Source organism: Tachypleus tridentatus, chromosome 3 (assembly GCF_004210375.1).
Source record: "Tachypleus tridentatus isolate NWPU-2018 chromosome 3, ASM421037v1, whole genome shotgun sequence".
NCBI lineage: Eukaryota > Metazoa > Arthropoda > Merostomata > Xiphosura > Limulidae > Tachypleus > Tachypleus tridentatus.
This window is the reverse complement of record NC_134827.1, coordinates 77,242,272-77,257,971: the sequence shown is the minus strand read 5'-3', so window position 1 is coordinate 77,257,971 and position 15,700 is coordinate 77,242,272. Positions and strand designations below refer to the sequence as shown.

The 15,700-nt window shown below is 34.4% G+C and overlaps 1 protein-coding gene across 3 annotated transcripts in view; it reads left to right on the top strand.

The window, feature by feature from the left end:
* Positions 1-15,700, top strand: part of LOC143247250 (solute carrier family 15 member 1-like) — a 116,079-nt gene that overhangs the window by 71,407 nt on the left and 28,972 nt on the right. For all 3 annotated transcript variants that reach the window (XM_076494978.1, XM_076494979.1, XM_076494977.1), the window contains exon 3: positions 15,302-15,443. In XM_076494978.1, the coding sequence (XP_076351093.1) occupies positions 15,302-15,443 (142 nt within the window). The remainder of the gene's footprint in view (positions 1-15,301; positions 15,444-15,700) is intronic.

The window sequence follows — 15,700 nt, the reverse complement described above, 5'->3', positions numbered from 1 at the left end:
ACAGCGTGAAACTAAATAACAGAAATGTCCTTGTTGTGACAGCGTGAAACTAAATAACAGAAATGTTTTGTTGTGACAGCTTGAAACTAAATAACAGAAATGTGTGACAGCTCTAAATAACAGAAATGTCCTCGTTGTGACAGCTTGAAACTAAATAACAGAAATGTCCTTGTTGTGACAGCTTGAAACTAAATAACAGAAATGTCCTTGTTGTGACAGCTTGAAACTAAATAACAGAAATGTCCTTGTTGTGACAGCTTGAAACTAAATAACAGAAATGTCCTCGTTGTGACAGCTTGAAACTAAATAACAGAAATGTCCTTGTTGTGACAGCTTGAAACTAAATAACAGAAATGTCCTTGTTGTGACAGCTTGAAACTAAATAACAGAAATGTCCTTGTTGTGACAGCTTGAAACTAAATAACAGAAATGTCCTTGTTGTGACAGCTTGAAACTAAATAACAGAAATGTCCTTGTTGTGACAGCGTGAAACTAAATAACAGAAATGTCCTTGTTGTGACAGCGTGAAACTAAATAACAGAAATGTCCTTGTTGTGACAGAGTGAAACTAAATAACAGAAATGTCCTTGTTGTGACAGCGTGAAAATAAATAACAGAAATATTCTCGATGTGACAGCGTAAAACTAAATAACAGAAATGTCCTTGTTGGGACAGCTTGAAACTAAATAACAGAAATGTCCTTGTTGTGACAGCGTGAAAATAAATAACAGAAATGTCCTTGCTGTGACAGCGTGAAACTAAATAGCACTAATGTTTACGTTGTGACACAGTGTAACTAATTAAGAGAAATGTCCTTGTTGTGACAGCTTGAAACTAAATAACAGAAATGTCCTCGTTGTGACAGCTTGAAACTAAATAACAGAAATGTCCTCGTTGTGACAGCTTGAAACTAAATAACAGAAATGTCCTTGTTGTGACAGCTTGAAACTAAAGAACAGAAATGTCCTTGTTGTGACAGCTTGAAACTAAACAGAAATGTCCTTTTTGTGACATTCTGAAACTAAATAACAGAAATGTCCTTGTTGTGACAGCTTGAAACTAAATAACAGAAATGTCCTTGTTGTGACAGCTTGAAACTAAATAACAGAAATGTCCTTGTTGTGACAGCTTGAAACTAAATAACAGAAATGTCCTTGTTGTGACAGCTTGAAACTAAATAACAGAAATGTCCTTGTTGTGACAGCTTGAAACTAAATAACAGAAATGTCCTTGTTGTGACAGCTTGAAACTAAATAACAGAAATGTCCTTGTTGTGACAGCTTGAAACTAAATAACAGAAATGTCCTTGTTGTGACAGCTTGAAACTAAATAACAGAAATGTCCTTGTTGTGACAGCTTGAAACTAAATAACAGAAATGTCCTCGTTGTGACAGCTTGAAACTGTGACAGCTTGAAACTAAATAACAGAAATGTCCTCGTTGTGACAGCTTGAAAGTAAATAACAGAAATGTCCTCGTTGTGACAGCTTGAAACTAAATAACAGAAATGTCCTCGTTGTGACAGCTTGAAACTAAATAACAGAAATGTCCTCGTTGTGACAGCTTGAAACTAAATAACAGAAATGTCCTCGTTGTGACAGCTTGAAACTAAACAGAAATGTCCTTGTTGTGACAGCTTGAAACTAAATAACAGAAATGTCCTCGTTGTGACAGCTTGAAACTAAATAACAGAAATGTCCTCGTTGTGACAGCTTGAAACTAAATAACAGAAATGTCCTTGTTGTGACAGCTTGAAACTAAATAACAGAAATGTCCTTGTTGTGACAGCTTGAAACTAAATAACAGAAATGTCCTTGTTGTGACAGCTTGAAACTAAATAACAGAAATGTCCTTGTTGTGACAGCGTGAAACTAAATAACAGAAATGTCCTTGTTGTGACAGCTTGAAACTAAATAACAGAAATGTTCTCGTTGTGACAGAGTTGAAACTAAATAACAGAAATGTCCTCGTTGTGACAGCTTGAAACTAAATAACAGAAATGTCCTTGTTGTGACAGCTTGAAACTAAATAACAGAAATGTCCTTGTTGTGACAGCTTGAAACTAAATAACAGAAATGTCCTCGTTGTGACAGAGCTGAAACTAAATAACAGAAATGTCCTTGTTGTGACAGCTTGAAACTAAATAACAGAAATGTCCTTGTTGTGACAGCTTGAAACTAAATAACAGAAATGTCCTTGTTGTGACAGCTTGAAACTAAATAACAGAAATGTCCTTGTTGTGACAGCTTGAAACTAAATAACAGAAATGTCCTTGTTGTGACAGCTTGAAACTAAATAACAGAAATGTCCTTGTTGTGACAGCTTGAAACTAAATAACAGAAATGTCCTTGTTGTGACAGCTTGAAACTAAATAACAGAAATGTCCTTGTTGTGACAGCTTGAAACTAAATAACAGAAATGTCCTTGTTGTGACAGCTTGAAACTAAATAACAGAAATGTCCTTGTTGTGACAGCTTGAAACTAAATAACAGAAATGTTCTTGTTGTGACAGCGTGAAACTAAATAACAGAAATGTTTTTGTTGTGACAGCTTGAAACTAAATAACAGAAATGTCCTCGTTGTGACAGCTTGAAAGTAAATAACAGAAATGTCTTCGTTGTGACAGCTTGAAAGTAAATAACAGAAATGTCCTCGTTGTGACAGCTTGAAACTAAATAACAGAAATGTCCTCTTTGTGACAGCTTGAAACTAAATAACAGAAATGTCCTTGTTGTGACAGCTTGAAACTAAATAACAGAAATGTCCTTGTTGTCACAGTTTGAAACTAAATAACAGACATGTCCTAATTGTAACAGTTTGAAACTAAATAACAGACATGTCCTAATTGTAACAGTTTGAAACTAAACAGAAATGTTATTGTTGTGACAGCTTGAAACTAAACAGAAATGTTATTGTTGTGACAGCGTGAAACTAAATAACAGAAATGTCTTTGTTGTGACAGCGTGAAACTAAATAACAGAAATGTCCTTGTTGTGACAGAGTTGAAACTAAATAACAGAAATGTCCACTTTGTGACAGAGTTGAAACTAAATAACAGAAATGTCCTTTTGTGACAGATTGAAACTAAATAATAGAAATGTCCCTTTTGTGACAGAGTGGAAACTAAATAACAGAAATGTCCCTTTTGTGACAGAGTGGAAACTAAATAACAGAAATGTCCTTGTTGTGACAGCGTGAAACTAAATAACAGAAATGTCCTTGTTGTGACAGCGTGAAACTAAATAACAGAAATGTCCTTGTTGTGACAGCTGTGAAACTAAATAACAGAAATGTCCTCGTTGTGACAGACTGTTTGAAACTAAATGTCCTCGATATGACAGCGTAAAACTAAATAGCATTAATGTTTACGTTGTGACAGAGTGAAACTAAATAACAGAAATGTCTTCGTTGTGACAGCTTGAAACTAAATAACAGAAATGTCCTGTTGTGACAGTTGTGACAGCTTGAAACTAAATAACAGAAATGTCCTTGTTGTGACAGCTTGAAACTAAATAACAGAAATGTCCTTGTTGTGACAGCTTGAAACTAAATAACAGAAATGTCCTTGTTGTGACAGCTTGAAACTAAACAACAGAAATGTCCTTGTTGTGACAGCTTGAAACTAAATAACAGAAATGTCCTTGTTGTGACAGCTTGAAACTAAATAACAGAAATGTCCTTGTTGTGACAGCTTGAAACTAAATAACAGAAATGTTCTTGTTGTGACAGCGTGAAATTAAATAACAGAAATGTTTTTGTTGTGACAGCGTGAAATTAAATAACAGAAATGTTTTTGTTGTGACAGCGTGAAATTAAATAACAGAAGTGTTTTTGTTGTGACAGCGTGAAATTAAATAACAGAAGTGTTCTTGTTGTGACAGCGTGAAAATAAATAACAGAAATATTCTCGTTGTGACAGAGTGAAACTAAATAACAGAAATGTCCTTGTTGTGACAGCGTGAAACTAAATAACAGAAATGTCCTCGTTGTGACAGCTTGAAACTAAATAACAGAAATGTCCTTGTTGTGACAGCTTGAAACTAAACAGAAATGTCCTTGATGTGACAGCTTGAAACTAAATAACAGAAATGTCTTCGTTGTGACAGCCTGTTTGAAACTAAATAACAGAAATGTCCTCGTTGTGACAGCTTGAAACTAAATAACAGAAATGTCCTCGTTGTGACAGCTTGAAACTAAATAACAGAAATGTCCTTGTTGTGACAGCTTGAAACTAAACAACAGAAATGTCCTTGTTGTGACAGCTTGAAACTAAACAACAGAAATGTCCTTGTTGTGACAGCTTGAAACTAAATAACAGAAATGTCCTTGTTGTGACAGCTTGAAACTAAATAACAGAAATGTCCTTGTTGTGACAGCTTGAAACTAAATAACAGAAATGTCCTTGATGTGACAGCTTGAAACTAAACAGAAATGTCCTTGATGTGACAGCTTGAAACTAAATAACAGAAATGTCTTCGTTGTGAAGCTTGAAACTAAATAACAGAAATGTCCTCGTTGTGACAGCTTTGAAACTAAATAACAGAAATGTCCTTGTTGTGACAGCTTGAAACTAAACAGAAATGTCCTCGTTGTTATAGCTTGAAACTAAATAACAGAAATGTCCTTCTTGTGACAGCTTGAAACTAAATAACAGAAATGTTCTTGTTGTTACAGCGTGAAATTAAATAAGAGAAATGTCCTTGTTGTGACAGAAATGTTGAAACTAAATAAATAACAGAAATGTTCTTGTTGTGACAGCGTGAAACTAAATAACAGAAATGTCCTTGTTGTGACAGCTTGAAACTAAATAACAGAAATTTCCTTGTTGTGACAGCTTGAAACTAAATAACATAAATGTCCTCGTTGTGACAGCTTGAAACTAAATAACAGAAATGTCCTTGTTGTGACAGCGTGAAACTAAATAACAGAAATGTCCTCGTTGTGACAGCTTGAAACTAAATAACAGAAATGTCCTCGTTGTGACAGCTTGAAACTAAATAACAGAAATGTCCTTGTTGTGACAGCTTGAAACTAAATAACAGAAATGTCCTTGTTGTGACAGCTTGAAACTAAATAACAGAAATGTCCTTGTTGTGACAGCGTGAAACTAAATAACAGAAATGTCCTTGTTGTGACAGCTTGAAACTGAAACTAAATAACAGAAATGTTTTTGTTGTGACAGCTTGAAACTAAATAACAGAAATGTCCTCGTTGTGACAGCTTGAAACTAAATAACAGAAATGTCCTTGTTGTGACAGCTTGAAACTAAATAACAGAAATGTCCTTGTTGTGACAGCTTGAAACTAAATAACAGAAATGTCCTTGTTGTGACAGACTAAATAACAGAAATGTCCTTGTTGTGACAGTTTTGAAACTAAATAACAGAAATGTCCTTGTTGTGACAGCTTGAAACTAAATAACAGAAATGTCCTTGTTGTGACAGCTTGAAACTAAATAACAGAAATGTCCTTGTTGTGACAGCTTGAAACTAAATAACAGAAATGTCCTTGTTGTGACAGCTAAATAACAGAAATGTTCCTTGTTGTGACAGCTTGAAACTAAATAACAGAAATGTTTTGTTGTGACAGCGTGAAACTAAATAACAGAAATGCCCTGTTGTGACAGCTTGAAACTAAATAACAGAAATGTCCTCGTTGTGACAGCTTGAAATTAAATAACAGAAAGTCCTCATTATGACAGTTTGAAACTAAATAACAGAAATGTCCTCGTTGTGACAGCTTGAAACTAAATAACAGAAATGTCCTCGTTGTGACAGCTTGAAACTAAATAACAGAAATGTCCTCGTTGTGACAGCTTGAAACTAAATAAAATGTCCTCGTTGTGACAGCTTGAAACTAAATAACAGAAATGTCCTCGTGTGACAGCTTGAAACTAAATAACAGAAATGTCATCGTTGTGACAGCTTGAAACTAAATAACAGAAATGTCCTTGTTGTGACAGCTTGAAACTAAAGAACAGAAATGTCCTTGTTGTGACAGCTTGAAACTAAATAACAGAAATGTCCTTGTTGTGACAGCTTGAAACTAAATAACAGAAATGTCCTTGTTGTGACAGCTTGAAACTAAACAACAGAAATGTCCTTGTTGTGACAGCTTGAAACTAAATAACAGAAATGTCCTTGTTGTGACAGCTTGAAACTAAATAACAGAAATGTCCTTGTTGTGACAGCTTGAAACTAAATAACAGAAATGTCCTTGTTGTGACAGCTTGAAACTAAATAACAGAAATGTCCTTGTTGTGACAGCGTGAAACTAAATAACAGAAATGTCCTTGATGTGACAGCGTGAAACTAAATAACAGAAATGTCCTTGATGTGACAGCTTGAAACTAAACAGAAATGTCCTTGATGTGACAGCTTGAAACTAAATAACAGAAATGTCCTTGTTGTGACAGCTTGAAACTAAATAACAGAAATGTCCTTGTTGTGACAGCTTGAAACTAAATAACAGAAATGTCCTTGTTGTGACAGAAACTAAATAACAGAAATTGAAACTAAATAACAGAAATGTCCTTGTTGTGACAGCTTGAAACTAAACAGAAATGTCCTTGTTGTGACAGCTTGAAACTAAATAACAGAAATGTCCTTGTTGTGACAGCTTGAAACTAAATAACAGAAATGTCCTTGTTGTGACAGCTTGAAACTAAATAACAGAAATGTCCTTGTTGTGACAGCTTGAAACTAAATAACAGAAATGTCCTTCTTGTGACAGCTTGAAACTAAATAACAGAAATGTTCTTGTTGTGACAGCGTGAAATTAAATAACAGAAATGTTTTTGTTGTGACAGCGTGAAATTAAATAACAGAAATGTTTTTGTTGTGACAGCGTGAAATTAAATAACAGAAGTGTTCTTGTTGTGACAGCGTGAAAATAAATAACAGAAATATTCTTGTTGTGACAGCGTGAAACTAAATAACAGAAATGTCCTCGTTGTGACAGCGTGAAACTAAATAACAGAAATGTCCTTGTTGTGACAGCTTGAAACTAAATAACAGAAATGTCCTTGTTGTGACAGCTTGAAACTAAATAACAGAAATGTCCTTGTTGTGACATTTTGAAACTAAATAACAGAAATGTCCTTGTTGTGACAGCTTGAAACTAAATAACAGAAATGTCCTTGTTGTGACAGCGTGAAACTAAACACAAATGTCCTCGATGTGACAGGTTGAAACTAAATAACAGGAATGTTTTCGTTGTGACAGGTTGAAACTAAATAACAGAAATGTTGTCGTTGTGACAGGTTGAAACTAAATAACAGAAATGTTGTCGTTGTGACAGCTTGAAACTAAATAACAGAAATGTCCTCGTTGTGACAGCTTGAAACTAAATAACAGAAATGTCCTCGTTGTGACAGCTTGAAACTAAATAACAGAAATGTCCTTGTTGTGACAGCTTGAAACTAAATAACAGAAATGTCCTTGTTGTGACAGCTTGAAACTAAATAACAGAAATGTCCTCGTTGTGACAGCTTGAAAGTAAATAACAGAAATGTCTTCGTTGAGACAGCTTGAAACTAAATAACACAAATGTCCTCTTTGTAACAGGTTGAAACTAAATAACAGAAATGTCCTTGTTGTGACAGCGTGAAACTATATAGAAATGTCCTTGATGTGACAGTTTGAAACTAAATAACAGAAATGTCCTTGTTGTCACAGTTTGAAACTAAATAACAGACATGTCCTAGTTGTAACAGCTTGAAACTAAAGAGAAATGTTATTGTTGTGACAGCGTGAAACTAATTAACAGAAATGTCTTTGTTGTGACAGACTGTTTGAAACTAAACAGAAATGTTCTTGTTGTGACAGCGTAAAACTAAATAACAAATGTCCTTGTTGTGACAGAGTGAAACTAAATAACAGAAATATTTTCGTTGTGACAGCTTGAAACTAAATAACAGAAATGTTTTGGTTGTGACAGCTTGAAACTAAATAACAGAAATGTCTTCGTTGTGACAGCTTGAAACTAAATAACAGAAAGTCCTCATTATGACAGGTTGAAACTAAATATCAGGATGTCCTCGTTGTGACAGGTTGAAACTAAATAACAGAAATGTTCTTGTTGTGACAGCTTGAAACTAAATAACAGAAATGTCCTCGTTGTGACAGCTTGAATGTAAATAACAGAAATGTCTTTGTTGAGACAGCTTGAAACTAAATAACACAAATGTCCTCTTTGTGACAGCTTGAAACTAAATAACAGACATGTCCTAGTTGTAACAGCTTGAAACTAAACAGAAATGTTATTGTTGTGACAGCGTGAAACTAATTAACAGAAATGTCTTTGTTGTGACAGACTGTTTGAAACTAAACAGAAATGTTCTTGTTGTGACAGCGTAAAACTAAATAACAAATGTCCTTGTTGTGACAGCTTGAAACTAAACAACAGAAATGTCCTTTTGTGACAGCTTGAAACTAAACAGAAATGTCCTTGTTGTGACAGCTTGAAACTAAATAACAGAAATGTCTTCGTTGTGACAGACTGTTTGAAACTAAACAAATATGCTCTCGATGTGACAGCGTGAAACTAAATAACAGAAATGTCCTCGTTGCGACAGAGTGAAACTAAATAATAGAAATATTTTCGTTGTGACAGCGTGAAACTAAATTACAGAAATGTCCTCGTTGTGACAGAGTGAAACTAAATAACAGAAATATTTTCGTTGTGACAGCTTGAAACTAAATAACAGAAATGTTTTGGTTGTGACAGCTTGAAACTAAATAACAGAAAGTCCTCATTATGACAGGTTGAAACTAAATATCAGGATGTCCTCGTTGTGACAGGTTGAAACTAAATAACAGAAATGTCCTCGTTGTGACAGCTTGAAACTAAATAACAGAAATGTCCTCGTTGTGACAGCTTGAAACTAAATAACAGAAATGTCTTCGTTGTGACAGACTGTTTGAAACTAAACAACAGAAATGTCCTCGTTGTGACAGCGTAAAACTAAATAACAGAAATGTCCTTGTTGTGACACAGTGTAACTAATTAAGAGAAATGTTTTCGTTGTTACAGCTCTAAACTAAATAACAAATGTCCTCGTTGTGACAGGTTGAAACTAAATAACAGAAATGTCCTTGTTGTGACAGCGTGAAACTAAACAGAAATGTCCTCGTTGTGACAGCTTGAAACTAAATAACAGAAATGTCCTCGTTGTGACAGCTTGAAACTAAATAACAGAAATGTCCTTGTTGTGACAGCTTGAAACTAAATAACAGAAATGTCCTTGTTGTGACAGCTTGAAACTAAATAACAGAAATGTCCTTGTTGTGACAGCTTGAAACTAAATAACAGAAATGTCCTTGTTGTGACAGCTTGAAACTAAATAACAGAAATGTCCTTGTTGTGACAGCTTGAAACTAAATAACAGAAATGTCCTTGTTGTGACAGCGTGAAACTAAATAACAGAAATGTTTTTGTTGTGACAGCGTGAAATTAAATAACAGAAATGTTTTTGTTGTGACAGCGTGAAATTAAATAACAGAAGTGTTCTTGTTGTGACAGCGTGAAAATAAATAACAGAAATATTCTCGTTGTGACAGAGTGATACTAAATAACAGAAATGTCCTCGTTGTGACAGCGTGAAACTAAATAACAGAAATGTCCTCGTTGTGACAGCGTGAAACTAAATAACAGAAATGTCCTTGTTGTGACAGCTTGAAACTAAATAACAGAAATGTCCTTGTTGTGACAGCTTGAAACTAAATAACAGAAATGTCCTTGTTGTGACAGCTTGAAACTAAATAACAGAAATGTCCTTGTTGTGACAGCTTGAAACTAAATAACAGAAATGTCCTTGTTGTGACAGCTTGAAACTAAACAACAGAAATGTCCTTTTTGTGACAGTCTGAAACTAAACAACAGAAATGTCCTTGTTGTGACATCTTGAAACTAAATAACAGAAATGTCCTTGTTGTGACAGCTTTGAAACTAAATAACAGAAATGTCCTTGTTGTGACAGCTTGAAACTAAATAACAGAAATGTCCTTGTTGTGACAGCTTGAAACTAAATAACAGAAATGTCCTTATTGTGACAGCTTGGAACTAAATAACAGAAATGCCCTGTTGTGACAGCTTGAAACTAAATAACAGAAATATTCTCGTTGTGACAGCGTGAAACTAAATAACAGAAATGTCCTAATTGTGACAGCGTGAAACTAAACAAAAATGTCCTCGTTGTGACAGCTTGAAACTAAACAACAGAAATGTCCTTGTTGTGACAGCTTGAAACTAAACAACAGAAATTTCCTTGTTGTGACAGCTTGAAACTAAATAACAGAAATGTTCTTGTTGTGACAGCGTGAAATTAAATAACAGAAATGTTTTTGTTGTGACAGCGTGAAATTAAATAACAGAAGTGTTTTTGTTGTGACAGCGTGAAATTAAATAACAGAAGTGTTCTTGTTGTGACAGCGTGAAAATAAATAACAGAAATATTCTCGTTGTGACAGAGTGAAACTAAATAACAGAAATGTCCTCGATGTGACAGCGTAAAACTAAATAACAGAAATGTCCTCGTTGTGACAGCTTGAAACTAAATAACAGAAATGTCCTTGTTGTGACAGTTTGAAACTAAATAACAGAAATGTCCTTGTTGTGACAGCTTGAAACTAAACAACAGAAATGTCCTTGTTGTGACAGCTTGAAACTAAATAACAGAAATGTCCTTGTTGTGACAGCTTGAAACTAAATAACAGAAATGTCCTTGTTGTGACAGCGTGAAACTAAATAACAGAAATGTCCTTGTTGTGACAGCGTGAAACTAAATAACAGAAATGTCCTCGTTGTGACAGCTTGAAACTAAATAACAGAAATGTCCTCGTTGTGACAGGTTGAAACTAAATAACAGAAATGTTGTGTTGTGAATAACAGAAATGTGACAGCTTGAAACTAAATAACAGAAATGTTGTTGTTGTGACAGCTTGAAACTAAATAACAGAAATGTCCTTCGTTGTGACAGCTTGAAACTAAATAACAGAAATGTCCTTGTTGTGACAGCTTGAAACTAAACAACAGAAATGTCCTTGTTGTGACAGCTTGAAACTAAATAACAGAAATGTCCTTGTTGTGACAGCTTGAAACTAAATAACAGAAATGTCCTTGTTGTGACAGCTTGAAACTAAATAACAGAAATGTCCTTGTTGTGACAGCTTGAAACTAAATAACAGAAATGTCCTTGTTGTGACAGCTTGAAACTAAATAACAGAAATGTCCTTGTTGTGACAGCTTGAAACTAAATAACAGAAATGTCCTTGTTGTGACAGCTTGAAACTAAATAACAGAAATGTCCTTGTTGTGACAGCTTGAAACTAAATAACAGAAATGTCCTTGTTGTGACAGCTTGAAACTAAATAACAGAAATGTCCTTGTTGTGACAGCGTGAAACTAAATAACAGAAATGTCCTTGTTGTGACAGAGTGAAACTAAATAACAGAAATGTTTTCGTTGTGACAGCTTGAAACTAAATAACAGAAATGTTTTGGTTGTGACAGCTTGAAACTAAATAACAGAAATGTCTTCGTTGTGACAGCTTGAAACTAAATAACAGAAATGTCCTCGTTGTGACAGCTTGAAACTAAATAACAGAAATGTCCTCGTTGTGACAGCTTGAAACTAAATAACAGAAATGTCCTCTTGTTGTGACAGCTTGAAACTAAATAACAGAAATGTCCTCGTTGTGACAGCTTGAAAGTAAATAACAGAAATGTCTTCGTTGTGACAGCTTGAAACTAAATAACAGAAATGTCCTCTTTGTGACAGGTTGAAACTAAATAACAGAAATGCCATTGTTGTGACAGCTTGAAACTAAATAACAGAAATGTCCTTGTTGTCACAGCTTGAAACTAAATAACAGAAATGTCCTTGTTGTGACAGCGTGAAACTAATTAACAGAAATGTCTTTGTTGTGACAGACTGTTTGAAACTAAACAGAAATGTTCTTGTTGTGACAGCGTAAAACTAAATAACAGAAATGTCCTTGTTGTGACAGCTTGAGACTAAACAACAGAAATGTCCTTTTTGTGACATTTTGAAACTAAACAACAGAAATGTTTTTGTTGTGACATTTTGAAACTAAACAGAAATGTCCTTGTTGTGACATTTTGAAACTAAACAGAAATGTCCTTGTTGTGACATTTTGAAACTAAACAACAGAAATGTCCTTGTTGTGACAGCTTGAAACTAAACAACAGAAATGTCCTTGTTGTGACATATTGAAACTAAACAACAGAAATGTCCTTGTTGTGACATATTGAAACTAAACAACAGAAATGTCCTTGTTGTGACATCTTGAAACTAAATAACAGAAATGTCCTTGTTGTGACAGCTTGAAACTAAATAACAGAAATGTCCTTGTTGTGACAGCTTGAAACTAAATAACAGAAATGTTCCTTGTTGTGACAGATTGAAACTAAATAACAGAAATGTCCTTGTTGTGACAGCGTGAAACTAAATAACAGAAATGTCCTCGTTGTGACAGGTTGAAACTAAATAACAGAAATGTCCTCGTTGTGACAGCGTGAAACTAAATAACAGAAATGTCCTCGTTGTGACAGCTTGAAACTAAATAACAGAAATGTTGTCGTTGTGACAGCTTGAAACTAAATAACAGAAATGTCCTCGTTGTGTCAGCTTGAAACTAAATAGCAGGAATGTCCTAATTGTGACAGCGTGAATCTAAATAACAGAAATGTCCTAATTGTGACAGCGTGAAACTAAATAACAGGAATGTCCCTGTTGTGACAGGTTGAAACTAAATAACAGAAATGTCCTTGTTGTGACAGGTTGAAACTAAATAACAGAAATGTCCTTGTTGTGACAGCTTGAAATTAAATAACAGAAATGTCTTCGTTGTGACAGACTGTTTGAAACTAAACAGAAGTGTCCTCGATATGACAGCGTAAAACTAAATAACAGAAATGTCCTCGTTGTGACAGAGTGAAACTAAATAACAGAAATGTCCTCGTTGTGACAGAGTGAAACTAAATAACAGAAATGTCCTCGTTGTGACAGCTTGAAACTAAATAACAGAAATGTCCTTGTTGTGACAGCGTGAAACTAAATAACAGAAATGTCCTTGTTGTGACAGCTTGAAACTAAATAACAGAAATGTCCTTGTTGTGACAGCTTGAAACTAAATAACAGAAATGTCCTTGTTGTGACAGCTTGAAACTAAATAACAGAAATGTCCTTGTTGTGACAGCTTGAAGCCAAATGACAGAAATGTCCTTGTTGTGACAGCTTGAAACTAAATAATAGAATTGTCCTCGTTGTGATAGCTTGAAACTAAAGAACAGAAATGTCCTAATTGTGACAGTTTGAAACTAAATAACAGAAAGTTCTCGTTGTGACAGGTTGAAACTAAATAACAGAAATGTCCTCGTTGTGACAGGTTGAAACTAAATAACAGAAATATCCTTTTTGTGACAGCTTGAAACTAAATAACATAAATGTCCTCGTTGTGACAACGTGAAACTAAATTACAGAAATGTCCTCGTTGTGACAGAGTGAAATTAAATAACAGAAATGTCCTCTTTGTGACAGAGTGAAACTAAATAACAGAAATGTCCTCGTTGTTATAGCTTGAAACTAAATAACAGAAATGTCCTTGTTGTGACAGTGTGAAACTAAATAACAGAAATGTCCTTTTTGTGACAGTGTGAAACTAAACAGAAATGTCTTCGTTGTGGCAGACTGTTTGAAACTAAATAACAGAAATGTCCTTTTTGTGACAGAGTGGAAACTAAATAACAGAAATGTCCTTGTTGTGACAGCGTGAAACTAAATAACAGAAATGTCCTTGTTGTTACAGCGTAAGGTCAAATAGACAATAAACTATTGGATTGTTTCATAATGAACTAGTCATGGTCATGGTAGTTAGGGCATTCGACTTTATTTTACTTGTTGCAGGATCAAAACCTGTAACTAAATATGATCATACTTTTACCCATAGGAGAGTTATAATCTAATGATGAATCCCAATATTCGTTCGTAAACCACTAGCTTAAGAGTTGGCAGTGGATGATGTGTACTAGCTACATTGTTTCTGATCTCTCACCTAAATTAGCGACGTTTAGCCCAGATGACTGGGAAGTAGTTTTTCGTGAAATTAAGCAAACGGACCAATATGGTGAATTCATGTCTACGTTTTTTACATTAAAAAATGTTAGTGCATCAGAAAGATACAAACTGACGACATGTATGTAATGTTAATGGTATACTGCAAACATATTAACCGAAATTCTTTGTTTCTTCTAATATTCGGGTCGTTAAGTACATTTTACATTTGAGTACAATAAGGAATCTTATTGCAATGGATATCACTAAACCTAAACGACTACTCAAGTCAAACCTTAACATTTTGGTTTAATTAAGACGTATTAAAGTTAATTTATAGAAATCAGTTATGTTTCTTTGTCGTTTAGTCAGTCTTGTAATAAACCAAATCGCCCCTGACGTCATTTTTTTTCTGTTCAGCTTTCCAAGTTGATCTTTAACACTTGAAAACACAATTACAAAATTTGTATCCAAGAAAAAGCATATGAAGTGAAATACGTATGACCTGTCTTAAATTAATTTATTTCCAGTAGAAAACAAATTAATCGTCACTTAATTTGTCTTTGAAGAAAGTATTTCTAAACACAAAGATGGTGTGATTAATGACAAAATAAGGAACTGCCAAGTATAGCGGAACTGTGGGATGAAATTAGAACAAATTTTGCATATAAATTAGGACATGAATATTGGTAAAAACTGTGATTGGAAATTAACTTGTTTTTCCCTAATACTTTATTTCATTTATTAATCAGCTGTCTCGTGGCTATAAGACTGTTGTGCTACTGTTTAAGACGATAAATATTCAGTAACGTATCTGTCGTTCAAAGTTCTCTCTATAATTATACAAATACGAGAGGACCTGAAAGTACATTTCCAGTCATGAAATTAACAGGGAAGCGCGTGAAGACGACGCTTTATTTCTTCTGACATAGGTGACGCTGTAGTCACGGTACGTTTTTTCTAAAGTATTCACGAATACAGAGTTCGATAAATGAGTCGTCGTAAAAAGTTTAAAGGTAATATTCGTGTGTTTATGCAACATAAATTTACTCTCTCTCTCTTAGATAAGGTCCGACAAAGTATATAGAACATTTGGTAACTGTCATTGATTTTGAGTTACAATATTTCCAATTAAGAATTGTATTGGTTAATTTCATTGTTACACGATTTTATTACACACGTCCACACATTTTCTTGTGATTAACATAACTTGTTGCTTTATCTTTTCAGCCGTATTGACGCTGTATCTGTTAAACATCCTTCTGTATGACGACGACACTGCTACAATGATTTATCACATTTTCACTATGGCTTGTTACTTCACTCCCGTGTTCGGTGCGGTGTTGGCCGATTCGCTGTTGGGGAAGTACAGGTAAAGACAGTGTGTAACCACAACTTTCGCGGGGAACGAACTCTGTTTCGATTTACGTTTGCTTCTCACATGTATAGGGGAGGGCCAAATTCGTAACACTTTAAATTACTCTAATCTTGGATAAATATGTTTTTGGGAGAAAATAATCCAGTATACAGTTATCTGAATTCAGAACTTGTAACAATTATTAGTTTCTATTAAAATTTATATTAAAGAATGTTCAAAAACTGGAGGATGGATCCAGACCATATATGTAG